The 26,831-nt window shown below is 35.0% G+C and overlaps 1 protein-coding gene and 1 long non-coding RNA gene across 4 annotated transcripts in view; one reads left to right on the forward strand and one right to left on the reverse strand.

Moving 5' to 3' along the window:
- Positions 1-26,831, reverse strand: part of LOC145680464 (uncharacterized) — a 136,786-nt gene that overhangs the window by 107,100 nt on the left and 2,855 nt on the right. For 2 of the 3 annotated variants that reach the window (XM_081751029.1, XM_081751027.1), the window contains exon 2: positions 5,855-5,982. In XM_081751029.1, the coding sequence (XP_081607155.1) occupies positions 5,855-5,968 (114 nt within the window). In that variant the 5' untranslated portion in view covers positions 5,969-5,982. Of the gene's footprint in view, positions 1-5,854; positions 5,983-10,062; positions 10,210-26,831 lie in introns of those variants that run through there. The other variant, XM_081751028.1, reaches the window with a different exon arrangement.
- The window catches only part of LOC145680465 (uncharacterized), a 165,270-nt gene that overhangs the window by 92,206 nt on the left and 46,233 nt on the right, over positions 1-26,831 (forward strand). The window lies entirely within an intron of this gene.

The following is a 26,831-nucleotide window of genomic DNA, read 5'->3' on the forward strand; positions in this document are numbered from 1 at the left end:
CGTTTCACTACTAGTTGTTGGTTAGATTGAAATTGGCGCTCCTTTCCTCACCAAGGCTACATAAAATAAAGGCCTATAGCTTAACGATGAACTCCGAGCGGTAATCGAACCCGGGTCGCAGTGTACACACGAAATGTTCGCATTGCACACACCAATAAAAATTTACTGAATATATATAGGTGTGTGTATGTTCTCTACAGCTAACGTCATCACTGAAGGGTCTCTATCTTATTGCCCCCGAAACTTATGTATTGTAAAACTCACAAGTTAAGACTGACTTTCAAACACAAGAATAAGTAAACCGGGTCCTCATTTGCACACAACGAGTGTCATGCAGATCCTACGCAACTCAATGGATTATGTAACGCATGTGGAATAAACGCAATAAAAAAAACAATCGCATTCATTCACATATAGAGACCATTGGCAGACATCCCTAGCATACACAAGAAATTAAGTGTCTACGCAATATCCTTACATAGGAACAAGATCTTCGGGTTTTCTTTCGGTTTCAGCAAGGGAAATCACGTAAAACTGAAAAAATAAAGTCTGTAAGAAAACTACAGATTTCACAGTTTCCTGCTCTTTCGCATAATAAAATGTTATATATACATGTTTTTCCTCGTTTCTTTTAGTATTGATAAATATGGTGCAATAATATTGCCATTTCAAACTTTTTTCACATCATCACATACCTAAATTAAAATAGTGTAACATACAATAATATACAAATTGTAAATTAAATTTTCAGAAAAGCAAGAGGAATTCGAATAGTTAAAGATCCCATCCACTAATCAAAATTCTATTTCTTTCATAGGAAGATGAAATTACATTATGCCCTTTAGAACTGATGAAACTGAAATGTGCGAGTAAATAAGAGAACCGAGGGAAAATATGTTGTCCGCCATATTTTCATATGATTTGGGGTCGAACCAGAAGACTTCTCGCATCAAAGATGTGTACTACTAAGCTACTGTGCTTCCATTTCTTTTATGGAAACAAGTTGAGAATAATTTAAGTTTGCGAAAGAAGCCTTTAGGAGGAGTAAAATATTATTTTGTGGGGCTTTGAATAAAGAATTAAAAAAAAAAAAACTTATAAAATGCTTCTTGTGGAATATTGTGCTGTAAGCTTTCGAAATGTAAGTGTGAAGAAGAATGAAGAGAAGTAGGTGGATGGAGTGGAAAACGAATGAGAGGGTCCTAGAAATGTTAGGGGAGAAATGAACAATTTTAGATATTATTAAGAAGAGAAAAAGAAACTGGTTGGGACATTGGCTAAGAAGAAACTGTATCATGAGGGACGTGCTTAGGGTACGGTGACAGGAAAAAGGAGGAGGGGGCGAAGGAGACTACAATTAATGGACGATATCAAAACAGGAAAATTGTACGTGAAGACGAAGAGCTTAGCGAAAGACCGTGAAGCATGGAAGCTTTTCAGTTGCGGCAAGTGGTGTGCCAATAATGACAGAATACCTATGATGATGGTGACTCAGTACCATTGGTGAGTATGCTTAAAGCGCAGTACATGACAAAAATCCTGAAAATTTTGGATTTAAAGTCTTAAAAATTTTAATTCATTTTCAAGATCAGTGGAAGTCTCAGACAAGTCAAAATTTTGAGGTTCCATTAAAAAGTAAAATTTACAGGAGTTTCCTTAATAGAAAGAGATGCTTATCAAGTGGAAGCCTTTGATAGTAGCCACTCATAAATGATAATATCATATTGATTTAAGATAATTTAAAATAGCACGAATTGAGAGCACTTTAAATAGATGCTATGTACCAAAGACAATTTATAAGTTTGATCTTTCCACAGTCCAAAAATTGTTAGATTTTGTAAACGATTAAATTAATATGAAATGAATATAACCTTCTTGAAAGTTATTGCTGTTCATCAAATCTTTTGTGTATTCTTTTCCAAGATGGTCAGTAAAGGAAAGCACGCCTTTTAGCCCTTAATATTCAACTTGACCTTTATATTTACACTTTCTAATTGATTGCCTAATACAGACAAGCTCATGTGAATTGTTATTGATTTCACTTTACATTTTTGATTTTATAATGCCATTTAAAAACAGAAGCAGGATATATATATAAATCAAAATTGACATGCAAATGTGGTGTTCAAGTTCCGTTGGAAAATCCTTCCCACAAATTCGCGACACTCCCATGATTGCACAAAGCGCAATCGATAGTTTTAGTTGAAAAGCCTAACATTTTAAATTCAAACTCGTGAAATATCGGAAACATGGACATTTTAAGATAAACTAGCTTACGGAGGTTAGATGACAAAATAAACCAATTTATTGTCATACTCTTTAATGAAACCCGATGAAGAAATTCGTATTAATATGGCTAACTTCAAAGAGTGATGCCAAAAAAAATAATCATAATAATAATAATAGGAAAATAATTAATATCATTGGATGGGGTAGAAAAGCAGACAGTAACACTAGATATGATGCCGTTGATAGGTGGTTTTCTACCCCTTCCTTTGGTTCGACTATCGAAATATGTTTCCTGTTGACTTAATTATTTTTTCTTAAGTGTTTCGTAAATTTATTTAATGCAATTGTTACAATTTTATTCAAATTATTATATTTTCTTTTATTCTGTTAGCAATTATTGTTCAAAAAATAAATAAATAAAAAATAAAAAAAAAAATAAAAAAATAGGAAAATGATTTTAAAAATAATTTTGGATATAATAAGTATTTCCCTAAAGTCAAATTCAAATCAATAATTTGAAACAAAAATGTATCAGTAATTCAAACAAAACTTTATTGATGAAATAACTCATAATGATACCACTTCAGAGGTATAGTATCTGCCTAGTGATATATACGAGAAATGGGTCTTAGGGATCTGAAACCCCCCTCTCCGAAATACCGTTTTTTTCTGTAAATTTAGTCTATTTTTAGAGGCGATTCCTACAACTTTTAATATAATTTATCCACATATTGCATTTGGATCAAAAATCTTTGAATCCTAAAAACAAATTTCTGCCTACGTTCCTGCATGTTCCCATAAATACAGGAGTGGAAAACTCATCAACCGCCGTCTACTAGTCACCTGACAAGTCGTGAAAGGTAGCCCACGCTGGTCTATGATATACTGTTTGTACTGTTATTACATTATGGTCTCCTCTAGTAAACTACTGAACAGATAAGTAGACCTTCCCAGTGATTTCTGAAATAAAAAGTAGCCAACAAACCTAAAACAGTTGTCCGTCCCTGATATAAAGATTTATTTATTTATTTTTATATTTTTCAATGTTGAAATCACTTCTCGGGTTGATACGGTTGAAGTTACTTTAATATGTAACTGATTATGACGTAGTAAATCAAAAAAATAATTGAATGACTCCAAATTCATATACAATTGACGTTCTGAAATGGCTTAATTTTAATTTTAAGCCATTTTAATAATAAATATGGAGTTTCAAAATACGGTTAGTATCGAAACGGTTATAAAATATTTCTAGAAACATTGAGTATGCGAATAATGTCTACTGTTCACTTTTGCTATAGAACCAAACATAAAATTTGACCAAAGCAAATATTTATTTTACTAATCTGTATTGCTTTTCCGGCAATATATATCAATGTCTTCATCACACACACACAGAGAACATTTGATACACTCAAATTTGAGACAAAATATAATTTGGTGGTGCATCGGTCATTGTCCTGCTACGCCACTGAGCGGGTAGAATAAAAATTCATCAAATAATGCAGAGCTTGTGTATTTGCTATGATCCTGGAAATAAATCAACATTACGAAGAGAAAATAAATGTTGCTCTTTGGAAGCTGAATTTTTATCAACCGTCTGTCTTATGTTGCATTGGTCAGTGTTCCAGAAGAGAAACTATGGACAATGTACGGTAACTAAACACACGTGAGATTTTCGAAACAACAAAATGAAGGTCTAAAACCTCATATATAGCCCAGACTGATGTAATAGTTACGAAAAAAATGCCTGAACGGAAGGAAGAAAATTTGAATTCAGTATTTCTCCTACTTAAAATGCAGAAGAGGTTGTTTTGTTTGCCTGCTAATACATCTTGTGTGTGTGTGTGTTTGTATTTGTGTGAGCATATATGTTTCGTATTTTTGTTTCTTTTTTTAAAAAAAAAAAAAAGAAACAAAATAAAATAAAGTAAGGTATTTGTATGTGTATATGTGGACAGAGATAGCGGAAGTGAACGTTTGTTGTAAATCAAGATGCGATGAGGAGGTCAGTAAACCATCTCTCTTTCTTTTTCTTCTTTCTTCTAAAAGAAGCACGTGACTGGTTGTCGAAAGAGAAAGTGAAAAATAAAGACCTTATCTGCTTATAGTGCTTTGCTGGATGCCTCAGAAGAACGGAAGAAGGGGCGGAAAATGAATTTAGAAAATTTTCTCTATAATACCTGCTCAACAATTACCACGTTCCTCCATCCAGTGACCATGGCCGCCCGGGAGTAGGAGGCAAGGGAGCATTTGAAGAGTGTTCAGTTCTTTATTCCGAAATATATAAATTCGTTCTTACATACTACAGTACTTAATATATTGTATTATATAAAGTACTATAGTTTGTTTATTGTAGTTAATACGGATTGTGTATGTAGAAAAAATATTCACCACTCAGTTCGCATGTTGGTCTTTTGCACTTCCTTGGAATCAGTTATTTATCCCCCCCGGAAAAAATCCTACTACGGGCGTCCCTACCAGTGACGCTTTGACTTACAGAATAACCTCTATGGGTAGTATTAGACCTATTCCTCTTTTGGTGTTAGCCAAGTTTTTCAGTATCTAGGCTGATGTTGAAACTCGCAAGCCCGGCATTTAGGGTCAATCGGATTGGAGCTCAATAACTGAGCGTGTATCTTGTAAGTGGGTAGCGAGTCAGAGTCTGAGTTTATGCAAGCTCGAAACCCAATGAGGTTACTAAGGGAGAAGAGTGATCCTGAGCCTCGGTTTGAGCGAGCTCGAGCCTCAGAGAATACAAAGTTCAAAGGAGCTCGAGCCCGATTGAAGATAGTGAGTCGGAACCTCAGTTCCAGCGAACCCTTGAGGGAATGCACAAAGGAGCTCGAGTTCTGTTGAGGATAGTGAGTCCCGAGTATGAGTTTCAGCGAGCTTGAGCTTAATGAAATTAAGGAGCTCGAGTCTGTTGATAGCGAGCTTGAGCTTAATGAAATTAAGGAGCTCGAGTCTGTTGATGATAGTCGCAATGAGGTAAGTACGTTAGAACTCAAAGGAACTAAGTCCCGTTGATGATAAAGCCCGCCTCAGTTTGAGCAAGCTCGAGCCCCAATGAGGTTTGTGAGGAAACCCACACAAAACTTGGGGTCCGTTGAGGATAGTGAAAATGAAATAAAATTTTTCAGAGTTACGTACCATAGTTATGCCGTGTAGGCTAAATGAGATGGTGATGATGAGAATGAATGAAATGGTGGCATGAAGAAAGTGGGAGAAAACGGGAGAACCCCTAGGAAACCCACGCACATGTTCTTCATCCATCACAAAGCCCACTTGGCATCAGCGGGTATCGAACCAGGGATCACACGCATAAGAAGTAAACAATCTAACACAAACGCTAACAAAAGATAAAAAAAAAAAATCATAAGCACCATTAACGAGATTTATTTTCATAATGCTGCTGTGTACCTTTGAACGAAATTTGTCCCTTTTTCTTTTCTGCTTAGAAGATGATTTATTCGCATTGAGGGAGGATTAGTTAGCATTGTGGAATTTTAAGTACGCTAGAAGCCCTCTTTGTCGGTTCTCCTAGGCCGAAACAACTTATTAATGAATTTACATTGAGATTTTTTTTTTAAGAAAAGGAAAGATAATATTTTACTGTACTTACCTTTTGTGGTTGTTCTTGTTCTACTGGTACTACTTGGTAGACTTGTTCATTGACTGGGTAACAGAGAGCTATGTGAAGAACGAAGGCAAAAGACAACACTGTCAAGGTCCTCATTGTGGAAGGAACTTCTGGATATAAAAGATAAATCAAGGATTTAGAAAACAAATAACTTGTTAAAAATGAACAACAAGGAATTCATCTCAATACTTAAATATTATTACAATAATATTAGCATTTAACAACAACAACAACAACAAAAATCCAAATTTGAAGCATATACCAATTGATAGATAGCTCCCTCGTAGCTAAGCGGTTAGTGTACACACCTTCGGCCTGCGAGACCTGGGTTCGATTCCCGGCGGGAGCCCATGAATCCCGGGTTCGATTCCCGGGAAATGAAATGAAATCTTTCAGTTTTACGTCCCAAGTTCATGCCGGCTAGGCTAAAGGAGACGGTGATGATAAGAAGTGAAGGAAATGGTGACACGAATAAAGTGGGAGGAACGGGAGAACTCCAAGAAAACCCACAAGCATGGTGTTTGTCCACCAAAAAGAAGACTGGGCGCGAATTGTGATCGAACCAGGGACCACATGCACCAAAGGTGAACGCTCTACCACTTAACCGCCTAAATCCGGCCCTGACGTAGGCTATACTTTGCCAATGTCCCTGCGATACACCATACAGCGTCTGATCAAAACAGAAGATGACCGCGAGTACAGAGTAGGAATGGTAGCGAAACGTCTCGGTCTCGTTTCGATAGACAAACAGTTGTCTCGGTCTCGTCTCGAATTAAGTATCGGCGCCTCATTCTCGGTCTCGAGGGCCAAGTCTCGATCTTGTCTCAATAGTCTCGAAATAAATCATGTGAAAATTAAAAATATGTAAGTAGTATCATCTTATGGCCTGTCGTTTGCTCCTTTTATTTATTTTTTTCCACTTCATTTTTGACTGGATAACTATTGTAGATCGCGTACCCCTTTATAATTAGGTGAAAAAATGAATCAAATTAAATCTTTTATTTTACGTTCCACAATCAGGGGTAAAAATAAGGAGAAACGCGGGAGGACGCCGTTATCCCACTTCCAAAAACTATCTATGAGGTCCCTCCACTTCCTTAAAAAATTACAATGGGCAAAGATAGGCAATAGGTATGGGGGACGGTGTGACGTCATGTTCTCCTACCTTTTCAGATCCACTTTTACCCTGTTCACGGTTACTTTTTAGGCAAAGGGAGACGGATGATTAAGGCAAGTGAATGATAATGGAAGAATCGGTGATATAAGAATGTGGGAGAAAACGAGAGTACCCTGAGAAAACCCATGGACACCCATGGATGGATGTTGTCAACCACAAAGTTACTTGGCTGGGGATCGAAAAGGAATTCCATGCACCAGAGGTAAGTGGTCTACCAGTAGGGATGCGCACGAGACAAGATTTGTGGTTGTCTCGTCTCGAAAATGTGCTGTAAAAGTGATGTCTCGACTCGAAAACTGTATATTTCTCTATTGGAAGAGCCGTGGCTCGACTCGAATTTTGTCAGGAAAATCCTGTCTCGACTCTTCTCGTGTGCATCCCTAAATACCAGTGACAATGTGAGCCATCGTGCCCAAGGGCGCCGATTTCTCTGTAAATTTGGGTGGGGGGCATTCAGATGCAGAAGGTATACATGTGAAGATTTCAAGACAAATTGCACTCAAATTATGCCAAATATTGTATATTCACAAATACAATAGTGGGGGCCCACATGAGCTTTGGAGGGGCCCGGGCCCCTTGGCCCCCCAGGATCGGCGCCCTTGACCGTGCCTCCACGTTCCACGAACAACTGCCTACCCACCATCAGGCTTGTGCTCATAAACCCGATCCACTATCGGTAACTATGTTCATCAGAATGAAGAATAAGGTTTTTATCAAACTAAACGATGATTGAATGCCATTGTAATATTAATTATCATTATTCTAATTCAAATGTTTTCCTCGCGTTACATTAACTGTAATTTACCAGCGTCAAAACAACATATTTGTCGACCATTCATTGTGATGTGACTGAAGCATTTTTAAACAGTCTACAAACATTATGCACTTCACCATACGTATTAATAATACTTAAAATACTATGATAAGAGAAATGTAGTGGTTGGTACTTAAGATAACCATAATTTTCATATTTGAATATTATCATAATTGTTTTCGTTTCATTTGTCAACTTTCTTCTACGAAAATCCAAGTTTTCTTGTAGTTTTGACAGTTTTTTTCTTTTCTTTCATTTTCTTTTTCTTTTTTTCTTTCTTTTTTTTTTGTTTTGTTTTGGGTGTGCTAATATTGTGGATACCAAGACACCAGTAAAAGAAATATCAATAACATAGTCTGATCTATAAGAAAACAGAACAATATGAGATGATATTCAAAGAGAAACCGACTGAGTATTATCAGAGCCATAAACGGTAAAAATTACATTTTGGCATGTTTCTACGCAAGGTATTGTTATTAATATTTATGTCTTCACTGTTAAGATTACATTGTTTGTATTGCGATAGCCATTTCAACACTTTCCAAACAATGAGATATAAATTATCAAGTAATAACTTTTACTACTACTATTACTACTACTACTACTACTACTACTACTATTATTATTATTATTATTATTATTATTACTGCTACTACTACTATTACTATTACTACTACTACTACTACTACTACTACCACTACTACTACTACCACTACTACTACTACCACTACTACTACTACTACTACATATAAATGTTCAGTAGTACAGCGTTCACTTTTTTGCTTCGAGGAATCCATAGTTTGATTCGAGGCTATATGAGTTTGTGATGGATAACATGGTATCCGTAGATTTTCTCGGTGTTTTTCGTTTGCTCCTACATTCTCATTCCATTTTAATAATTATTCCGTTTCATTAATAATTTATCTCCTTTAGCATAAAGAACGTAATCGTCTGACGTTAAAAGAGAAATTTCACCTCGGTTCATTTAACATGATAAATAATAATAATTTTAAAGCCTCATCCAATGCCAAAGTTCATGTTAGTAAAAGATTGTACAACACTAGGAATGAAACTATGGGGATCTTGAATAGTGTTGCCTGCAAAACGAGAAACGGCCTATACTATAAAGGTTGATATGTCATGATGGTTTCGGCACATGCCAACTTTACCGGATTCAATTTCTGGTCGTGAGATTGGTGGAGAAATGGCCTAAACTATCAGGGTTGATCTGTCATGATGGTTTCGGCATAAGCTAACTTCACCGGATTCAATTTCTGGTCGTGAGATTGGTGGAGAAATGGCCTAAACTATCAGGGTTGATCTGTCATGATGGTTTCGGCATAAGCCAACTTCACCGGATTCAAGCTCTGATCATGAGAAACGGTCTATACTATAAAAGTTTATCTGTCATGATGCTTTCGGCACACGCCAATTTCACCGGATTCAAATTCTGTTCGTAAAAATGGTGTAGAAACGGGATAAACTATAAAGGTTGATCTGTCATGATAGTTTCGGCACACGCCAACTGCACAAGATTCAAGTTCTGGTCATGAGAGTGGTGAAAAATGGCCTATCTGTCATTATGGTTTCGGCACACGCCAACTTCACCAGATTCAAGTTCTGGTTGTGAGTGTAGCGGAGTAACAGCCTATACTATAAAGGTTGATCTGTCATGATGGTTTCGGCACACGCCAACTTCACCGGATTCAAGTTTTAGTAGAGAGAGTGATTGAAAAATGGCCTATCTGCCATGGTGCTTTTGGCACGCCAACTTCAACGGGTTGCGGATTCAAGTTTTGCTAATGAAGGTGATGGGGAAACGGCCTACACTATAAACGCTGATTTACAGGATTCAAGCTCTGATCATGACAAACGGTCTATACTATAAAAGTTTATCTGTCATGATGCTTTCGGCACACGCCAATTTTACTGGATTCAAATTCCGGTCGTCGTTCGAAGGCCACATTAACAGTAACCTCAATGTTTCATTCTTTGTAACCTGGACGTTTCATAAGGACACAAAACACAAAAAAATCAACTCAAATAATGACAATAATCGAATGGAATATATTAGTACTTTTACACTATGTAAACCCCAATCAAAAATGAAGAAAACAAATCTAAACATAGCAACACATACTGACTGCTTATGCATGATATTTTCTACTAAAAAGGAAGAAGTATATAAAGAAAACTTACTTCTGTATATCAATCGAGAACAGCAACAAACAAACTGGTTCCTACGAAATTTTCTATACACATAGTGTATTATTATAATTTTTACACGTATGCTTTGTAGACACTACGTATATCTTGAAGATATCTGTGGACAACATGAATCGACTTGACTGGTTTACTTTGAACAGTTAGAGACAACAGTTATCAAAACGGAAGTGTAATATTAACGGGAAGACAGAAAGAGTGACGGAAGTAATTTTGTTGTAAACAAACATTGAAATATTGTCTGTTTAACCACACATGTTGATTAGTTAAACCGGTTAAAGATTCACGACTTATTATATATATATATATATATATATATATATATATATATATATATATATATATATATATATATATATATATATATATATATATATATATATATATATATATATTTGCATGTAAGATAAAAGCTATAAGATTATTATCTGTATTAAGCGAAATACCACTGACTGATATTTTGGTCACTTTATATATAATGGGGATTCTCAATCGGTATGTCGCGGTACACTAGTGTATCAAAAGTTTTGTATTTGTGTCGGTGGCGGATCTAGCCTTGGGCTAAGGGAGCCTAGACTCCTCCAGTTTTCTGAGTGAAGAAGATTTGAAATTATTATTTATATATATTTTTGAAAGTTTATAGTAAACTCATGATATACCTATCATAGTCTGGATTCTGGTTGCCCCCCCCCCCGTTTTTACCTTCAAGATCCACCACTGGTCTGTGTTGCGGAACTTTCGAGATAGGTATGGCAATGAAGGTGGGGAAATAACTAAAAGTAATATTATTCAATATAAATTTGAGGAGAAAAATTAAAAGAAAATTATTCTAAAGGTCTAAAATATATTTATTTTCCAGAGATGTTCAAGAATGGATGCTATTAATAAGAATCTGTCTTAGTGTTGCAAACACGTATGTTAGTTCGCTCAGGGTACTCAACAAAGGAGAGTGTACCGAAACCGCAGTCGTGAATCCCTGTTTTATTTCAGCGGCGCAAATCTGTCTTCAACATTGGGGAGAGGAGAAGGGGTAAGACCGTTCCCATATATATATATATATATATATATATATATATATATATATATATATATATATATATATATATATTTTAAGCTTTGTTGAAAATATTTATGACGTTGAAAAACAATGCTGTGAAGGATCAGGGGAGCACAGTTGTCTTCAACATTGGGAAGCAGGCAGATTTGAGGCTTATTTCGGAGGGAGATCAATGTCATCTCACTATCCTTTGTGGCAATCGGACACAAATCATCACATTTCCCCCCACCCACCCACCCAAAAAAATATTTCAAACCAAATTATTGGGGGGACAGTCTCCCCCAGTTCCAAGATTGGAGGGGACATGTCACCTTCATCCCCCGGGAGTTGCGCCAGTGCTTTATAGTACAATACCTTCAAACCCCCTTATCATGAAAAAACAAATTTGACAAAGTTGCTATTTATACCTCCTAGGTGTACTACATAATACAAATAGGGACGAAGTTAAAAGAAAGTAGAATGTTGGGAGGACATCTTTGGAAGAAAGAGGCCGAGAAATTAGAAAGGAAACGGAATATCTGGAATTCAGCGGAGAAGGAAATAGGGAAACAAGGCTACAAAGAAGAATGGCTGAATGAAGTGAAAATTTATAAAAGTTCATCTGTAGCCATGAAATCCTGAAACAAATATTCGGACTCAACAGGAACGAGAATGGAGAATGAGGAATGGCTGAAACTTCATAACGAGAAACTGCATAATTTAAAACGTTTACCAAACATTGTTAGGGTCATCAAATTTAGGAGGATTAGGTGGGCAGGCTACGTAGCCAGAATGGAAGAAAGTAGGAACGATTGCAAAGTTTAACTACAAATCCAATCGGAAAATGACCATTAGGAAGACCTAGGAGCATATTGAATATTAGACAATATTGAAATGGATCTCACAGAAATAGGAATACAAAGTAGAAACTGGATCGAATTGGCTAAGGACAGAAGTCATTGAAGAGCTTTGTGAACGCGGCATTGAACCACCGGGTTCCATAGGCCATAGAGTTAGTTATTTAGTTAGTTAGCTATATGTGTATCAAATTACACTCCTAACTAACAGAATGTGTCTAGAGTAGTTTATTAATTTTCTTGTAACTCACACTCATACTCCTTACACACTACGATACTTGTTAATTTCATATTTACAACTCAAAATAGAATTTTATTTCCGGAATAAAATTGTCCGATTTATTCGGGATATTGAAGCTCGAGTTAACGAGAGATCTCTATTTGAAATAATGGAAATAGCATTCTGGATCTTTCGGATCTGTTAACAGCTGCTGCAATGTGTGTGTGTGTGTGTGTGACGTATCTTCACGTAACAACAAAAGGAAGTCGGGGTCATTAAGATCGTACACAAGAAGAGTGAAAGCAAACAGGTTAAATAAGCACTAGAAATATCGAGATCAAGGAAAATGTCAGCTACTTAAAAAAGAAGACAAAAGAAAAGAAGTAAGAATTAAAGATGTTTGACAAACATAGAAGTTATTATTATCTCAGGTGTTGAACCCATTTTGTTATTATATAAGATAATTTGGTAAGATAATTTATTTGGAGCAGAAAAAAAAAACTACTTTGCTGTTTAGAATATCACATGACAAGAAACGTTTGTGTATAGGCAAATGCTTCTGGACACTGACTTGGTTTGTTAGGTAACCCACTAATTAATGTGAGTCTGTGAACTCTCCAATACAGTAATTAAATATGGTGAATAACTAATCTCTCCCAGCAAAATAAAAAGCTATTATTGGTAAAAGTTAAAATGAAATGAAAGCTTTCAGCTTAACGTCGCACGATTATATGTCCGTTAGGCTAACGGAGATGAATGATTAAGACAAGTGAAAATGATGGTGGAATAAAATGTGGGAGGAAACAGAAGTGAAACCGGCTGAAACCGTGCTTCGTATTTGGTTCCTAAGATTTCAGGGATAGGAAAAATGAAATAAATTGACATATTTGGTTTTTTACATCTCATGATTGTGTTCTGTAGGCTAATTAATGATCATGGCACAATTGGTAGAATGAGTATGTGGAAGAAAACGGGAGAACTCCGAGAAAATCCACGGACATGATGATGTCCATCACAAGTTTACTTGTCCGGGGATCGAACGAGAGATCTCTCGTATCAGAGGTAAGTGGTCTACCGCTGAGTCAATGTGCCTTCTCATCATTATTGATAACTAATGGCATAATTTTAGCGCCATGCCATAAAAGTTCGTTTTTTTAATCGTTTTTCTTGAAAAATCACGCATTAGAATTCACAACCAAGCATTTCGTTTTCTTCAACTCTATGTTATCTATTCATTATATATACATATAACAATAACTGATAATTTGTAGGGTATATTTATGTCATTGCTACCCTCATAATGAAAAACTTAATGAATGTACACTTCAGTATAGTTCAGCATCCGTTTTACGCTAATGGGTGTCGTGATTGAAGTATAACATCATATTTATAAGGTAAAAAAAAAAATGCTTGATATTTTCGAAAACTGAGCATGAGGATTTAGTCATATCATTTTGATCAGCTCATGATCTATCAATTACTAAGTGAGTCATCTTTGAGTTTTTTTTTTTTTTGTTATATGCCAATAATTATTGAGTAATTTATTTAAATCAAGTATTCGTAGCTATAGTACGAACACTATAATATGTTACGTCACTATTGCTCAATAAGACCGATTCTTTTGAGTATTTAAGAAAAAGAAATATTATTCATACCATTACAAAGCAAATTGTTCATTGAGATATAAAAACAAATTAAAATCATACGATAAAGAATCATACACTAAATGGCAACATTGATAAGTAATTACCTTACTTGTGTTTAACAAAGAGAAAGAGAAACTGGTTGGAACATTGCTTAAGAAGGAATTGTATCATGAAGGACATGGTAGAGCGTATGATGGCAGGAGAGAGAAGGAGGGGGCGAAGAAGACTACAATTAACGGACGATGTCAAAATAGAAAAATCATACTGACTGAAAACAAAACAAAAAAAAAAATACAAATTGAAATGAAATCTGTAAGTTTTACGCCCCACGCTTATGCCGGCTAGGCTAAAGGAGACGGTGATGATGAGAAATGAATGGGATGACGAGAGTAACAGGAAGCGGGAGAACCCACGCACACGGTGTTTGGCCACCGCAAAGTCCATTTGGCGTGAGCTGGGATCAAACCAGGGACACCATAGGTGAAGGTTCTACTACTGAGCCTCCGTGGCCCCAGCAACACTGTTAAGAAAATAAAGTAAATTGTTGTCTAATGCACAATTTTCCAACCATTATGTCGCTCAGACCCACGTACTTTAACATGAAATTTTAGAAGAAAAAAAAACTTATTAAGTTTAGACTTTATACCTTTTAATTATGATAAAACAAATTAAAAAGAAAAGCTTAGGTCAGAAGAAAATAAATATGTATACTAGACAACAAAACAGTTCTACAATGGATGAAGGTTTTGAGATTGTAAATTATACCAGTCAGCATCTGTAACGAACAGCTACAGCACTGCTCAGTCCTAACCTATCCTAACCTAACTTGTATTGCGATGTTCGAGGTCATTCAGTGATGTGTATGGTCAGTCACGAAAAAGCGGGGAAGCACAGATTTTAATAAACTAATAAGTATTCTTAGGTGTGTTCCACCTCACGAAGGGTTGTATGTAGCCATGTTCAACTGGCCTTAGGGCACCGACTCCATTCCATTATTCCTGGTTGGTCTATAACCTACCACTCAGGGTCAATTTATAATGCACGACGGATCAGGGCAAAAATAAGAACCTTGCTAAAGGAGAGAGGAAGATAAATTATAAATAAATAGTTAAATAAAAAAGTACACATACAGCATTAGCAATTTAGGAACATGTTATATTCATATTCTGCGTAACATGTTTCTTGTTTTTTTATAATAGGCCAATAAGGACCTAGACCAATGGTTCTCAACCTTTTTCGACTCACGACACACTTACTGAACATCCAGGACATCAAGACCACCTGTTTCATATTTTTATTATAATACAATAAATATTTAATATAACATATAATAATAATAATAATAATAATAATGATAATAGCCTATACATATATATATATATATATATATATATATATATATATATATATATATATATATATATATATATATAGAATAGTGAAACCAATTAGCTTTTATAATGACTTGATATAGAATTGAGCATTATTGCTACAACTGGAGATGTTGACTGGTACAGTCTATCTCGATTTTAACAAATTATTATTAAATTCTTCATGATTTTTTAATTCTAAAATTTCGTGATATACCTTTGGGTACTGCATGACCCACCAGTGTGTCGCGACATATAGAGTTGTAGGTTGCCGAAAACATGAAAAAATAATGAACTTTAAAGGTTCATAGCTCCAAAACTATGGGAGCTACCGCAGGCGGGTCAAGACTACACTGAGGAACTAATACGTGCCCTATCCAAAAACCCATATGTCAGAATCCTAAGATATTCAGGCAACAATTTTTGTAGAGGGAGTCTGGCTATGGGTATATAATATGAAATACTCACCAACTGCATCTAAATTGTTGGGGAAATACAGCAGGATTCTAAAACATGGCAATTTGGATAAGGCGCATACTAGTTCCTAGGTGAAGTCTTGAACCGACTACAGTAGGTCCCACAGTTTTGGAGCTATGGACTTTTCAAAGTTCATTTTTTCATGTTTTCGGCACCCTATAACTTCGAAAGGAAGCATTTGTGCACCCAAGTTGGTCTATACTTTTTGTCTTATCCTGGAGTCGGGAATCACTTTCAAAATGTTGTTGTTGTTGTTTTGAAACACCCTGTATATATACCTAAGTTCTACCGATATTTCAGCATTATACACAACGAAGTCAAAGACATTCGGCTACCGGCAAAGTGGCAAACTTCCGTGTTTTCTGCATACATTGTTCCAAATTCGATTAAATTTACTTGCTGCAAACAGAAACCCGAGTAGTGGTTTGTAATGCCACCTTTAAATGATATGTTCTCATATCACTTTGGCACTGAAAAGATACGTTAAATATCAATCAATCATTCAATCAGTCATGTGAAAACATGGTAGGAAAAGAAATTAAGAAACTATCAATCAATCAATCATGTGGCTACATGGTAGCTTAAGCAATTAAGAAAATATAAATAACTAATAAATGCACCCATGCGTTACTGAGGGCAATATTTTCTATTTTCTTCTGCGTCTTCATATATAATTCCTATTAACTCGAAGTCTCGAATGAAATTTGAACACCTTGTTTGGGGATCTTAGTGAATTAAGTACTTCTATCCCTTTATCTTCCCTTCTAGATTGAAAATAATAAAGATTGAAACACATGTTTAATTATTTTAAATGATAAGACTGAATACCAAATTTCACTTGTCTCTAGTCTTAAGGAATTCCGAGATATGGTCATCTTAATATAATAATTCGAACCTCGCATCCTTTTCTCCCCACCCATTTTTCTTCTTTTCTAGTATCAAACAACACTGAAACACACATTTAATTATTTTAAGTGAATATTCTAAATATCAAATTTCATGACTCCAATGATAAGAGATCTTGAGGTATGGATAATTTTTATTAATAATTGCAATCCGTATTTTCCTCCATTCCACGCGGAATTTGCAAAAAATCCTTCCTTAGTGGTGCATTACGTCACAAATCCTACGTACTGTCCAAATTTCAAAACCCTTCCCTAAGCAGTTTGGCCTAAGCATTGATTATCCAGAACTTGTCACTGATGATTTAAGAATAAGCCTGTTTTTCAATGTCACGTCAAGTCGTTTGTAAGAAAATTTCGTTGTCTGAGGTGGATTGATCATCAACTAAAATAAGCACGTGCTTAGGACACCCAGGGCACCACAGAAATTTTCCATAGTCGAATTTACCATGGTCCGTGAGTCATATGGTGCTATATTGCAAATGATACAACAACACAAGGATCCATAAAAGGGACGTCCGCATTAAATATAAATAAGAAAATTTGCATATAGATGTACTGTATATATATATATATATATATATATATATATATATATATATATATATATATATATATATATATATATATATACCATATATACCATAATAATAAGAGACGGGGCAAGGTGGCTCATGGATAGAGCGCTTACTTCTGCTGCAGGGGTCCCTGTTTCGATCTCCGATCAAGTAAATTTGTGGTATACAACATGGTGTCCGTGACTTTTCTCAGTATACATCCATTTTCTCCCACTTTATCATTCCACCAATTCTTCCATTATCATTCACTTGCTTTAATCGCCCCCTCTTAGCTTAAAGGACATAATCCTGGGACGTTAAACTGAAAGATTTCATTTCATTTCAATAATAACAAGAGCACTCAGACCTCTGTCAAAGATCATGAAATTGAAGGAAAAATATCCTCCACATAGCCTAAATGAAAACAAAAGAAACTTTGTATGCAGTCTGTGAAATTTGAATACTTTCGGTATAACATCAATGGAAAAATACAGAGACACATACACCACATATAGGGGGTCTACTCGGTAAAAACGTAACCTCCTTGGTGCAATAATAATAATAGTAATATAGTATTGATAGAGATAATGGTTGATTAATGATTGAGGATATGATCAGACTGCCATTAAAAATATATATATATATTTTTTTTTAATATAAATAAAGAGGGACTATACAAAAATAAACATTATTTTCCATTTTACTGTTAATTTTGTTTAAATTCGATAAATAAAATTTTATTTTATGGTTTATTTATTGTTTATATTTTGAATTACATAAGTATCTACGGGAGGAACCAAAATTTTGTAAGTACTTAGGGCCCCTAAGCAAGGGCGCCGATTCTGGGGAACCCCCAAGTATTTTTGTTGTTAAGTATTTCTTATAAATATACAACATTTGGCATAATTTGAATTCAATTTGTCTTAAAATCCTCATGTATGCCTTGTTAGACCCTTGTCTGCAACCAAACACACATCTGAATGGGCACCCCCAAAGTTACAGAGAAATCGGCCCCCTTGCCTCTAAAGGGCCTTGTCCTTACCTTAAGAGAGACAGACAGAGAAGAGAGAGAGAAAAAAAAAAGATTAAGAAAACCCGTTAAATATTCCGTTACTGAAAATGAAAGCGATTGGGCAAACAAAACGAAAGCATATAGTATGTATATATACATCAACTTTCGTATGATTGAGAAATCAAAGCAGCAAATCTGCCTATATAGTAAATCAACTTTATCCACAAACATTAGGTATGATAATTTTGTCAAAATGAGCACAAGAGAATTTTATATTTAAAGAAGAGAAACAAACTAAATTCACGAAACATCTCTCTCTCTCTCTCTCTCTCTCTCTCTCTCCCTCTCTGTCTCTGAATGTATGAATAGCATGTCGTTATTAGTGACTAGAGGTTTGGCTGGATAATGTGTGGTTAAGCTATCTCAACACGCTTTTCTCATAGGAACTAACGTAAGTAACACGAGCCTTCAAACTGCTGCATCACGCTTCGCTCGACCCAGGCAATATAATACATAAAGTGGATGATGATGTAAGAATAAAAACGACAGGGATTGTTGCATAATAACCAAGTCAGGTGGTTACTTGAAGCTACCATGTGCATACATTGATGAAGGAACTCTCACTGGAACACTTGACTGATGTGTTTTTAGTTATGTATTGTACTTTATTACGATCTAAGGAGTAAGCAAATACTGAACACGGAAAAGGAAAGCTCTATTATAATAATACATTTGCTATGTCTCTTATAATTTTAGTTTCCTTTTTTAATCTTAGTAATATCACTTATGTGGATTGTAAATATCCTTAGTATTATATAAGACTTTGTTTGTACATGGAGCCATAAGTGGATCAAACAAAATTTAACAATTAAATCCCATTTCTACCAGTTTGTATTTACACATTAATAACAATGTAACGTTTGAAAAGATCATGTAATTGTGTCCGGATGAAGCGACAAAACGCGTTAATCAACGAAATAATACACTTTAATAAGTTTAAAAAATTAAAATCTGCATAATTAGATATTTCGAACAAAAAAAAAAAAAAGCACAGTGACTCAATGTATAGCGCTCACTTCTGGAACGAGGAGTTTCGAGTTCAATCCCAGGTCATGTGAGTTTATGATGGACAACATCGTGTTCTTGGATCTTCTCAGAGCTCCTCCGTTTCCTCCCATAAATTCATTCATAGTTATTCACTTGCATTAATTGCCTATCTCTATAAGAAAAAAATGAAATTCCTATAATAAATCGATCAAAATAATCAGTCACATTCAATTAAATTTTGAATATTACATTTGCGACCCAAAACCAAACCCACTTTACCCACTGTATCATTTTGTTTCTTTGTTAAACTTTAACACCCCATTTCGGCACTGAAGCTATATGACAGTGGTGACCAACCAGTCAATGACGGCTTACTAATTGGCCGACAAGTCGTGAGAGGTAGATCGTGGTGGCTAGTGTCATACTGTATATTATTGATCATTGTTATTATCTTGATTCCGTCTAGTCAACAGAATAGTAGATAGCCAGTGATTTCAAGAATGAAAAGGAGCTCTCAAACATGAAAAGGTTGGGCATCCCTACTATATGAGATGTGAACCACAGTTTCTTGAAACTTAGCCTCCTTTTAGTAACGAAATGTACTGATGAGATGTACACCGAGATGACACATAGCTGCACAGGCCGTTGAAATTTAGCGTTCCTTTTCAACATAGAGCCATCATGAGATATTGATCTACAGTTGAAATCTGAATCATCGTAATGGGTTCAATTGTCTCCTACTGGGAATCAAACCCGGTACTCTTTGACCGGAATAAAAATAGGGCAAGAAAAGAATATCGTAATTGTGTATTTAATTTGATGCTCACAATCAGAATGGTCTAACGTACATTTAGAATCAAAAGTTGAAGAAGGAACCCAATATGGAAGACCAACATGTAGTGTTTACCTAAACGATGTCACGAAAGGATTGTCGTATCAGCCAAACAGCTAGAACTACAAAGATTTTTTTTTTAATCATCACATGAACTGTGACATATACTAAATAATGAATTTAATCAGATCAAGGTCAAAGTAAATGTAAATTGAGAATTTAAATTGTGTAAAATCTAACAATACGAGCACCCAAAAAAAAAGAAGAAGAAGAAGAAGAAAAGAAAAAGCAGCTGGGAGCAGTGACGGCGTAAGGCGAACTGGGAGCCCTTCCACGAACAATCATAACTTATACACCTACTGACCGGGACCCCTCAGAATGTGGGGCCCGGTGGGGTGACACCATTAGCCCCACCCTCACGCCGCCACTGGCTGAGAGACGAGTAAACATTAAAACTTATTAAACATTAAACTACGAACAGTATGGCATTAAACTAGGAACAAGTTTAGTATTGTCATATTACAATGCTTTTGGAACTTTATTTTAAATTGAAAATAAGCAAACAATGACTTAAAATTGTAATCTATGCGCAACTTGTCTTGCAATTACTCGGAAATCTAGTTTGATAGATCGATTTGAATGCCTCTCTTTTCCCCATCAACGCATGTCAGTTTATTAAAGTGTTGATTATCATATCATTGATTAACGCGTTTTCATTTTTCAACCAGACACATAGAGTTGCCAGATTTGTAAAATCAGAAAGGAGGACATTTTGACTTCAAAAAAAAATCACTAAAAAATTTGCTTTTACCGAAACTTAAGTTTGCTTCCAGATTATATCAAAGAGCATATTTTAAAGAAAAAATAATACTGTAATATAGAAATTAATACATTATTAAAGTAAACTAATACAAAAAATACTACAAAATTATGACTCACTAGCAGGCAGCAATACTAATGATACTTTTTATCCGTTTGAGCTGTTTCTATCAATGATTTGTCACTTAAAAACCTATTATACATTGTGGCACACAAACATGTTTCAGAATCATCATCACTGCTATAATATTCATATAGATTTGAAGTTCAGCCTTCACAGTATCAACACCAAGTCTATTTCTAACATGCGTTCAATGTAATTTCATTCTCGAGAATATTCTTTCACATTCTCCATTGCAATTCGATATGGAGGAAATGTAAGATGCTACGATGAACACTTCTTAAAAATTCGTGCACACTTTTCTTCATCAGATACAAGTTTCTGAAGATTTCCAGAGGAAATTATTTCCTTCAGTAAACAATATTCATCATCCATGTTAAGATCATCAATCTTTAGCTTTCTAGCAGCAGACAGCAAGGAATCAAATGAAGGAACTTGGTTCGTTAAGTCATGATACTAATAACTTATTTATTCTATTTCCATTCTGGCAATCTTGAAACTTTCTGGATCTGTTATATTAATTAGTCTCCGAACTCGAAAAGGAGGAAGAAAGCGCGTCCGTTTTGGGTACAAAGCTGGACATCAACTTCTATGTCCAAAAGCCGGACGTCTGGAAACTCTACAGACAGAATTAAGTGATTTTTTTTTTTTAAGTTTTGTCCTTATTAACTTGTAAATGTAATTATGCAAATATAAAATATGCGTATTTAATACAGAGATGTGATTCCATTGTTAAATATCGTTTGATCCACTTATATCGTAGGTCCGTGTACAAATAAAAATCTTATTTAATACTTAGGATATTTATGATCCACTTAAGTGATATTACTCATATTAAAAAAAAATGTTATAAAAGGTATAACAAATTGAATATTATAATAAGCTTTTCCTTTTCCGTGTTCGGTATTTGTTTACTCCTTAAATCGTAATAAAGTACAATACATAATTAAAAACACATCAATTGAGCCTCATTATGAGCGCTTTATTTAACTCTACAAGTTTCTACTCTGAGGTTGTTATTTAATTTATATATTCACTGAGTGTGGAAAAGAAATTATTTCAAAGGGATTATGCAAAGGTAGTTAGGTAATTTGGTCTGCATTCATTACGATTAGTTGAACGAGTTTGCTGATTATTATTTGTACTAATTGTGCATCTCAGCAATGAATAGGAAGGCGACCATTCAAAACTCACTTTTCTCGAGTCAGAAAACGTTGTAAACTCGACAAAGCCTTGAATTTTATTTTCGTTCGTGTGATCATGATTCAAAAATATTATAACGACAATAGAATAAAATTTGATATGAGCAGTTATATAAATTTGGTTAAATGATTGGTTAAAGTATAGCGTTCCATTTTCCGCTCCGAGGCTTTTATGAGATTTGGACTTACAACTTAAGATAAAATCTAACCACTGTGATGCGTCAAAATTTTACGACTGAAACGAACCCGAGATCTTGTACACCAAAGGCACGAGCGCTAGCCGCCAGACTAGTGGTAAAAACTGTTGTTTAAACTTGTATCAATCGTTTTAAGACTAAGTGAAATGTGATAAATCTCTTTAACATTTTGCATAGAAAAGGGGGCACGGTGGCTCAGTGGTAAAGTGCTAACCTCTGGTGTGTGGTGTCCTGGTTCGATCCACGGCCAAGTAAGTTTGTGGTGGACAACATCGTGTCCGTGGGTTTTCTCAGAGTACTCCCGTTTTCTTCCACTTTTTCTTTCCTCCAATTGTTTCATCATCATTCACTTCCTTTAATCATCGTCTTCCTTAGCCTAAAGGGCATAACGTGGGCCATTAAACTAAAAAACTCATTTCATTTTTCATTCGTTTTTGCGTAGAAAATTACACAGGATGATTGGTAATTTGACCGCGTCTTTGAAAGGTGTTATTCTACAATTAATTTAAAACAAATTTGTCAATATGAACCGGGAGTCTGAAATCAGTGGTTTCGGATTAATTTGCAAATTTTTAATATAGATTTGTCGATTTACAATTAAAAAACTGCAAATTGTCAACAAACTACTCTATTCTGGCCACTAAATCGATATTTTTCTAATAGTTGACGAATGAAGTACTATTGTAAAAAAAAATGACCAAAAAGAAAAAATGAATGGAATTCTCGGCTCGATCCCAGCTCGTGTCATCTGAACTTTATAGTGGACAAATATCGTGTGCGTGGGTTTTCTCGGAGTTGTCCCGTTTCATCCCACTTTCTTCATTCCACCATTTTCTTCACTTCTCATCATCACCGACTCCTTTAGCTTAGCCGGCATAACCGTGGGTCGTAAAACTTAAAGATCTCATTTTCTCAACACGAATGGGTCCAGTGTTTTTTTTTTTCAAAAATGCTTTTTGGGGGGCACTGCCCCCGGAGTTCTGAGAGTGCCCCCCTGGAGGAGACCAAAGTAATACGTCTGTTATATAATAATAAATAGAATATTAGAAGCAGTGCCCTCCCGGAATACTAAGTGTACCCCCCGGAACATTTTTTCTGAAATAATAACTGAATGAGTCATAAATCGCAAATAGAAATAATCCTTTATATCAAAGCGAATAACTCAAAAAGAGTTACGACACTTGGCATACAAATTACTAAAATGAATACCTCATTTCATACAGTTTTCATAAGGGTATACAAATTGTTGTCAAGTTTCGAAAATGCTGGACAAAGAAATAACAGACCACGCGTTGTAGCACTAACTAAAAGATTTGATTCGTAAATTCACTTGAGCTTGAGAAAGTTCTCAGTACAGAGAAATAAACCAGAAAAATACAAAGTAATCAAGTTCAATGAAACAAATCAAAAAAATAAACTTACAAATTTCAAATCTTGCTCGAATTGCTTTTCTGGTTGAGTATGCAATCACACAGCTTATGATATATAGTACATGAGACATTGTCACTCGCGATGATTGTAGGTGATTGAACTACAGATGACGCGCTTTATTAGAATTTCTGCGTTATGAAATTTACATTTTTGTGTATATATAAAGGATTTTATCTTTTCTTTTTAAATAAACGCCATATCACTTATAAAAAAAATGATTCTTCATTCCATACTTATCACATACGTACATATATTCATTAATAGTCTTTACATTACAACACAACTGGTATTCTAAAACCTGATGGAGGTATTGTAAACAACAGTTTGTCACCTCTCCAAGGCCGAACGATTGTTTCGAAACAAAAAAAAAAAAAGAAAAAAAAAAGTGATACATCTATCACAATGGTCCTTATTTCATCACTGAGTCAGCTATATCTAGTTGCCAACGTAGTTTTAAAAATAAATTAACTTTAAAAAAGAAAAAGAAAATCAAACGTATCAAGAACACGTGACCTAATGGTTTAGGTTTGAAGCTAATTCTGCTTCAAAATACTCAAATATTTAATAATAATAATAATAATAATAATAATAATAATAATAATAATAATAATAATAATAATAATAATAATAATAATAATAATAATAATAATAATATACTGTAGTTTATATTCAACTATGCTGGTGGAAACGTATGGAAGAAGATTTTTTTTAGCTTGTTGATGTGTGGTTAGCGCATCGAGTTTCTTGCTGGTATTTCTCATCTGCTAGACTGAAGTTCGCTTCTGTCACGTAGCACATGTCCGCGGCACGTCCTGTTGATGTCCCATAGGTACAATACCTGTCTCGAGACATTTAGGCAGGAACTTCAAGGATATCTATGGAATTTCTCTTGAATTTTATTGGATGTGCCTGTCTCGAAGCACTTAGTCTAGGAGTAGGAAACTTTAAGAATAATGTCAATATTCACGGAATTTTCCTTTAATTTCAATGGATGTGCCTGTCACGGGACATAAAATCTCGTTTTCAGGACAGAAATGGACATCTAAATTTCTACAAGATGTCCACAGGAAGCCCCATTTTTATCCCGTGGACATCCCGATATCCCGGGACTGATATAAGACCCGGGTTCAATTGCAGATGGGATATCATGTGGTTCAGATCCCACATTAAGCTGTAGGCCCACGTCCTATATAGTCTCACTGCTGAAAGGGACACTTAACTCTCCACCACCATTGACCGGACTAGCGTCTTTCTGCCATTTTGCTGCATCACCATACTGAATCAGCACTGAAAAATCTATACTTTCACCGGGGATCAAGCCTGCGACTACACACATAAAAGGCAAGAACTGTATTCATTAAAATACAGAAGTATGTTTGAGCACTTTAGTACAAGTTCTTTATTTATATATTTAGTTTCTGTGTATAATGACAGTTTTGTTTTAGATGCACTCTTATTAAAGAAGATCTAGCTACGACCTTGAAATATCCAGTCACATTCAGATGGGATAAATATCCTTATCTCTCTTTCCTTTCTTTCAAAATTTGGTATGTTTGAAAGTCATAGTGACGAAAGACCAACAAATTTGTAATTTGGACACATTTAATTATTCCAACTTCTTTTGCTTTCTATTGTCTTCCATCTTCATTGACGCCTCGGTTGAAAAAGTATGATTGCATACGTACTGGAGCAGTTCCGTGCCCAAGAATTACATTTCAATACATATAGAAGTACAATCGTATAAGCAATCACAATTCGAGTATCAAATAATTTATTTATAGATAATCACTAGAGACCGGATGTTAGGCAAAATGCCTAATCTTTAATATTAAACATATGATCAAAAATAACGTTTTAAAATTTGTATGGGGGGCTATAGTTTCAATTTAAGCCAATTTTATGTTTCCTATTTTGCCTATTTCGCCCATTGCTGCCAAATTAATAGTTTTAGTGTCTAATTATGCCTATTCTATACATTTTCTTCAAAATAAGACTTTATTGGAGGAAAATATATAGTTTAGTATTTCAAGAAAAGATTCTGCCTCTCCCAAGAAATATAAGTGTTGTTTGTAGTGATAAGTTGTCGTAAAACTTTGGACTGCTATATGTACTGATAAAGTGTTGTAAAACTTTGTACTGCTGTGTGTACTGATAATTGTATAAAATTTGGACTGTTATGTGTAGTGATAAAGTGCTGTATAGAATGTATTTACCAAATATACATGGAATTCATGTCGAGCTTCGTTTTTATATATACAGTAAAAGAACATATTAACAAAGAGGCATGTTTCTATATTCTTTGAACATTGTCTATGACTTGAATTTATTTTTTAATTGTATTGAGTATTTATCTTCATTATTGCGAGTCACATTTTAGTGCCTATTTTATTGCCTATTCTTTAAATTTTAAGTGCCTATTTTCCAGGATTTTAATGCCTAAACATCCGGTCTCTAATAATCACAAATCATATATCATGTTAACGTATCAAAATACATCATACGATATATTTACACTAATGATAAGCTTATTGAAGGTCATGCAACACTTGATACTCCAATTCGACTTGATATATCTTACATGTGATACCGGTATCCCAACCCGAGTGCGAACGGTACGACTAAGTTTAATTTTAGGAGTATCAATTCTGTGGAATATTTCTAATGAGAATTTCTATGTTTATATTCCACGCTTATGCCCCGTAAGCTAAAGGAGATGATGACGATGATGATAACAAAATAATTCGTGGAATGAGAATGTGAGAGGAAACGGGAGAATCTCTAGAAAACGCACGGACACAATAGGGTCCATCACAAACTCAGTCTGGGTACGAACCAGGGATCTTTAGCACCATAGTTGAGCGCTTTACCACTGAGCCACTTTGCCACCAGGATAAATTTAGGGTATTACTAGCAATGTCCCCCTTCAGTAAGGAAAAAAAAAAACGGCATAAGATTTAAATTATTAGATTGATACCCAACAGAAACTAAAAAGACTTATTTAGAGACATTTTCTCGTGTG

This window comes from Thermobia domestica, chromosome 3, assembly GCF_964235325.1.
Source record: "Thermobia domestica chromosome 3, izTheDome1.hap1.1, whole genome shotgun sequence".
NCBI lineage: Eukaryota > Metazoa > Arthropoda > Insecta > Zygentoma > Lepismatidae > Thermobia > Thermobia domestica.